Genomic DNA, 6,485 nt, shown 5'->3' on the forward strand with positions numbered 1-6,485 from the left:
ATTAATCAGTTTTATCCTCCACTGCTGTATGTAACGCCAATTACATACAAACTAATCTTTCATTTCATAAATACATCAAACTAATTCCATTTTAAGCTACATTCACATAATTGCTGTTCAGGGATTTTTTTTAAAATTTTTGTGCCACATGGCAATTGCCCATTTGACAAACAAATATCGGGTCTTTGGCATGTAAGGACCAAGCTAAATAGTCACATGTGGATTGGACCCTATGCCCCATTATTAACAAACAATTGTGGCCTATGAATGGTCACAACTGAATTGGCAAACTAGCTTTCTGTGACAGCTAAGCTTTGAATAAGGATTAGAACATAATAAAGGTAACAAGAGTGAGAAATAAGAAGATATACGAACCTGGTACAAACTAGGATTATTGAGTATCAAACCCCCAAGGACTGTATAAACTATAAACACACCTTAAGGCTAGTCTGCCTGTAATTCTTCTAAAAAATTCCATAACCATAAATATTAAGCTATAGACAATCATAGGAGGTTACATAAAAGGCTAAGTAACCTGCTACAGTAATAAGCTACTGGCTAAGCAACTACTCTTCCTTGAATTTTAACATCACTAAATGCCTCGGATGCAAGATCTGGAGTAATCAGAAACCCTACTTCATTTCCGGATACCTCGGAGATTACTCTAGATATTGTGTCCAAGGCATTTAGTGATGTTAAAATCGAATACCTCAGATACAATATCCGAAGTAACTACAATGCGCATACCTCAAACGCGAGAGAAAAAATGAGGTACAGAAACCCTCATTTTAACATCCGGGTATTGCAAATTTTAATATCACTAAATGCCTTGGATACAATATCCGGAGTAATCTGATTTAACATAATCAGAAACCCTACTTCATTTCCCTAGAGTCAAGAATGCAAGTTTCACATCATGTAATCACTTATAAATGGATAAGGAGGTGAATGAAAGCTTCCAAGGATATCAAATCTTGATGTTTCATGCTATTGATCAAGTAGGAAAAAGAATAAGAAAATATTGAAAGATTACTATTTTAGAAGTCCAAGCATAACAACTAAAAACAAAAGGCAATATGTGAAGTGCCTTACTGAAAGAATGTTAAAGGAATTTCCAAGTTTCAAGTTATATTCTCTGTTTGCATCATCACAAAAAAATTTGAGGACTTATTGTCTTATTCCCTAAAGCCTTCCGACAGTATTTAGATAAAGAATAGCAAACTCTGAAATCTAAAACACAACTAAGGGCAGAATTACTTGACAATGAAAGAATCCAAAATCCATAAATAGCAACCGTTCAAAGCTGCAAAATCAACTGGCCACTCTTTCTAGAAAACAAATATAACAGCAACAGAGATTGATGAATGAGAATTTAGATTTACATCAAAAACAGGATCCTTTAAATGTAGACAACAATCACTACACTGTTACAACACGTAAGTTTGAAGGGTCAATGAGGAATTGGGGGCAAGGAAGGGTAGAAATCATCTATGTTGTATAACCTAATTATTTCTTACAAATTTAGGAGAAAGGGAAAGCTTTGCATATGAGGCTAGTAATAGTAACTAGGGGATTGCAGGTATGCCAAATCCATCAAAGATCAGAATATTAGTTGAGGTAGAAAGAAGATAATCTCTAATATTAACTACTAAGTAACGACAATCTACCAGTATCAATGGTCTTTGGTTGATATTCAGTTGACCTATTACAAGCACCCAAATTGTCACATGAGCATCACCAACTGCAAACAAACTATTCTGTCATTTCATAAATAAATAAAACTAATTCCATGTTTGCTATGTTGCATCAACTGAAGCTCAGGATAATTATCCCAAAATTAACAACACTAGTGCTCAACATATTTTCAAGGCAAGATAAAAAGTAAAAAAAATTGGTTTAGAAAAAAACAACCTAGCACCAATACAAGAAAAGAAATATCACCATTTAAAAGAAAAACTTGAAACAAATATATCCAGTCAGTCCTTAATCATTATCAGTATGTCAATATGATTACAGTACAAAGAAAAACAATAAACTAACTCCATTATAGAGATGGCATTATCTATTGGGAGGGAGGGAGGCATGAAGAAATTCTAGAATGTTCTTATCCACTTGATTAGATGACAGCATGTCAACTACTATGCTGGCAGTGGTTGCATCTGCTGAAAATCCCTTCTCAACCATTATTTGGAGATATTTCGTCGCCTTTGATGTCTCATTATGTTGCAGTAACCCTTGGATAATTCTGTTATATGTGCGATCATTGGGATAGCAACCATTCCCATCCATTTTCTCAAGCAACTCACACGCTTCATCTATTAGTCCCTCTTGGCACAGCCCCTTGATCATAGTATTGTAAGTTGGAACATCAGGCTGCAATCCTTTGGTATGGAGACTATAAAAGAGTTCTCTTGCAGTTGTAAGCTTCTTGACATTACAAAAACCATCAATCAAGATGTTGTAATAAATCAAAGTATTATGCTCCAGCCTTTTGTCTTTCATCTCCTGAAACAATGCCATTGCCTCAGCAATTTGTCTATTCTTACAAAATCCATCTAACAAGATGGCATAGGTCCGAGGATCTGGATGTTGGCCACAAGCTTGCATCTTATGGAATAGCTCCAGTGCAGCCTGGGGTCTCTCCACTTGGAAAAACCCATCGATAAGAGTGCTGTAAGTCACAACATTAGGAATCACTCCCTTGTTGGACATTTCATGAAAGATACGCATTGCCTCATCAATTTTTTTACTTTTGCAATATCCATTTATCAATATGGTATAGCTAAACACATCAAGCGAACAACCCCTCTCAACCATCATATTAAACATCTTAACTGCCTCATCCATTTTGTTTTGCAAACAGTAACCGTCAATCAAAGAGTTATAAGTGACGGAGTTAGGCTCAATGCCTCTTTGAACCATTTCAGTAAAAACTTCTCTTGCCTCTGTCAACATCCCTTCCTTGCAAAGTGTGTCCACCAAAATGCTAAAGGTGAACACATTTGGAATGATCTTCCTTTGCGTCATCTCTTTCAACAAAGTAGTAGCCTCCCTCCACCGGCCAAAATTGCATAGTCCTTGAATTAAGCAACTGTAAGTGACAACATTTGGCTGAATGCCTTCACTGATCATTTCAGACAAAAGCTTCAAAGCCTCAATTACCAATTTGTCCTTACATAAACTGTCAATGATCATGCTATACAGCACCACATTAGGCTCAAAATTCCCTTTTTCTAGCGTCCTTAGCAACCTAATAGCTGCACTAGTCTCCCCAATCTTACACAGACCATTTACTATCGTCCCACAAGTAATCACATTAGGTTGATACCCTTTCTTCTCCATTTCCTCTACCAACCTCACAGCTCCAGAAATATTACCTTGAAGACAGAGACCTTTAAGAAGTGTGTTTAGAGTAGGTTGGGTAGGCTGATAACCAAGTTTGAATATTGTTGCTAAGACAGAGAACCCAAAATCTACCCGGTTCAAATGGCAATAGCAATTAATCAAAACATTGAGAGTATAAACATTGGGAGTAATTCCAAAGGATCCCATATCTCTAACTAGAGTAATGACTATGGAGTAATGCTTCATTCTTGCAATGGCAACCAACAATTGAGTAAAATCCACAATGGAAGGCAAAGGGTGCATGTGAAGCATTTTATCAAACAGGTCTAAGGCATGATCAAGATTCTTAAAGGTTCCACATTTGCAGTGATCTCTCACAGATTTCAACAACTGATTCGGATTCTGATTTGGGATTTTTGCATTTTCTCTTCTACTGCTATCATTATTAGTAGAATAAGTAAAAGCATGAAATGGAAGGCTTCCTCTAATAATCAAACGATTGTATATAAAAACAAGAGAGGATGTTGATTTACCCATTTCCTCACAACCTAATAGCTGCACTAGTCTCCCCAATCTTACACAGACCGTTTACTATAGTCCCACAAGTAATCACATTAGGCTCATACCCTTTGTTCTCCATTTCTTCTACCAACCTCACAGCTCCAGAAACATTACCTTGAAGACAGAGACCTTTAAGAAGAGTGTTTAGAGTAGGTTGGGTAGGCTGATAACCAAGTTTCAATATTGTTGCTAAGACAGAGAACCCAAAATCGACCCGGTTCAAATGGCAGTAGCAATTAATCAATATATTGAGAGTATAAAAATCGGGAGTAATTCCTAACGATTCCATATCTCTAATTAGAGTAATGACTACGGGGTAATGCTTCATTCTTGCAATGGAACCAAACATGTGATTAAAATCCACAACGGAAGGCAAAGGGTACATGTGAAGCATTTTATCAAACAGGTCTAAGGCATGATCAAGATTCTTAAAGGTTCCACATTTGCAGTGATCTCTCACAGATTTCAACAACTGATTCCGATTCTGACTAGGGATTTTTTCATTTTCTCTTCTACTGCTATTATTATTAGTAGAATAAGTAAAAGCATGAAATGGAAGGCTTCCTCTAATAATCAAACGACTGTATATAGAAACAAGAGAGGATGTTGATTTACCCATTTCCTCAAGAAGAAGAAGAAGAAGCAAAGCCCCGGAGCAATTAGTAGCTTGGTGTTCACAATGACTGACTCAGGCAGCTACCAATTCGGGTCGGGTCGGGTTTGGTTTCGGCTGAGCCCCGGAGCTTGAAAAAGGAGAAATCGTGGTGATGGAGTTGGCAAATCAGAGAGCGAAACTGGAAGCTGTGAGCTGTGAGTGGGGACTGTACGAGGGAGTGAGAGTGAGAGTGAGAGTGAGGGTGGAGTTGACAATTCCTTATCTGTGTACTTTTGGGTTTCTTTGTTATGTAATATGAGGTTCTGTATTTCCTAATGGAAAACTCATTCCCGTAAAATATCGTTGATATATTTTTATTGTTTTATTTATTATGATATATTTTATAGTATTATTTCCTAATTTTTTATAATTACTAAAATACATTTTTGGTCCAAATTTTAATTTATGAGATTTTTTATTTTGAAAAATAATTTTTATTTTTAAAATAAATTTTTTTGATAATATAATTAAATTTAATAACAAATAAAATAGTAAAAATATTTATAAATAATGGCAAGTTTAAAATTTCTAAAAGCTTTTAATAGTAATTTTATTTGAGGAACACAAATTAATGATTGGAGAGAAATACTATATCCGGTCAAACTAAGACATAATTTTACTTGTTCAAATAACAATTATGACAAAGTAAGGTGAGGAATAACAAATAATAATTATGACATACCGACATAATAATATTTATATTTAATTATACTGAATCGCTTGCATCTCAAAATGTCAAATTAATATCAATACTAAACATGCCAGGATGTTATGTTAATTAATGTAAATAAGCAAAAAAAAAAAATTTATCAACGTCTAACACCTTACTATTGCATGAATTATGATTAAAATTGACCTAATATTTTTACTTTATCCTCAAGAAATCATCCCGAATTTACAAATTAAAAACTACCCAAATTTACAAATAAATAAAAATTGAAAGCAAAATTCACTACAACACACACATAATATGTACACACAAAGAAACTCTGAATTCATTAATTAAAAACAATATCAATTTCTAAACATTTAAAAAATATATGGAATTAGAGTTAAAGTAAAGACACTTACATAAAAAATTTGGAATTAGAGTTAAAGTAAAGACACTTACTTGAAAGTTGAATTAACTTTGACTGAAGGGGGAGGCAGGCGAAGTCATATAAATTTTACATCACCTTAAATATCCATTGTTTTTATATTTAATCAATTTTCTGTCTCCATTCTTTATGGCGTGATGATCATTATCATGGTTTTCGATGCTTAAATCTTGGTCTAATGGCTACCGGTGGATATACATACTGGAAAAAATCAGTAATAGTATCTTACTTTGTCAGTATTTCATATATATATATATATATACACACACACACACATTACAAATTAAAAGATACCCAAATTTATTTTTAAAAAAAAAAATTGAAAGAAAAATTTACTACAACACACATATAAAAATATACACACAAAGAAACTCTGAATTCAATAATTACAAACAATATAAATTTCTAAACATTACCCAAAAAAAAAAATCTAGAATTACAATTAAAGTAAAGACACTCACATAAACACAGATTTTTCAAAAAGGAAATAAGATTTTTGTTAAAATTAATCCGTTAGTTCTATAAAAGATATACCATTGATTCTAAAGACCATATATAATAAGCATAGAAATTAGATGAAATTTAACAAAAATGACTTAAACAAAAGGCAACCCACACACAAAACATATTCAATTTGATGAAAAAAAAATTAAGAACGGAATTTTATGAAAAAACAAAAAGAAGAAGGCAAATACATACATGCAAATTTCATAGGTAAGGTATGAGAAGGAAATAATATCAACAAACCGTACAATAGAAAAGGAAAAATACACCAAAACCGATATATACCCCCACTCTTATATTAGATAATTTTAAGTTGTGAAGAA

At 33.6% G+C, this 6,485-nt stretch overlaps 1 protein-coding gene across 1 annotated transcript; it reads right to left on the reverse strand.

Annotated features, from left to right (window-relative positions):
- Window positions 1-353: 353 nt before the first annotated feature.
- On the reverse strand, window positions 354-3,883 carry LOC136063556 (putative pentatricopeptide repeat-containing protein At1g12700, mitochondrial). Its single transcript, XM_065764112.1, has one exon. It carries the CDS (start codon window positions 3,880-3,882, stop codon window positions 2,059-2,061), a length of 1,824 nt encoding a protein of 607 aa, XP_065620184.1. The 5' UTR covers window position 3,883; the 3' UTR covers window positions 354-2,058.
- Window positions 3,884-6,485: the final 2,602 nt, after the last annotated feature.

This window comes from Quercus suber, unplaced genomic scaffold, assembly GCF_002906115.3.
Source record: "Quercus suber isolate HL8 unplaced genomic scaffold, Cork oak 2.0 scaffold_541, whole genome shotgun sequence".
Lineage (NCBI taxonomy): Eukaryota > Viridiplantae > Streptophyta > Magnoliopsida > Fagales > Fagaceae > Quercus > Quercus suber.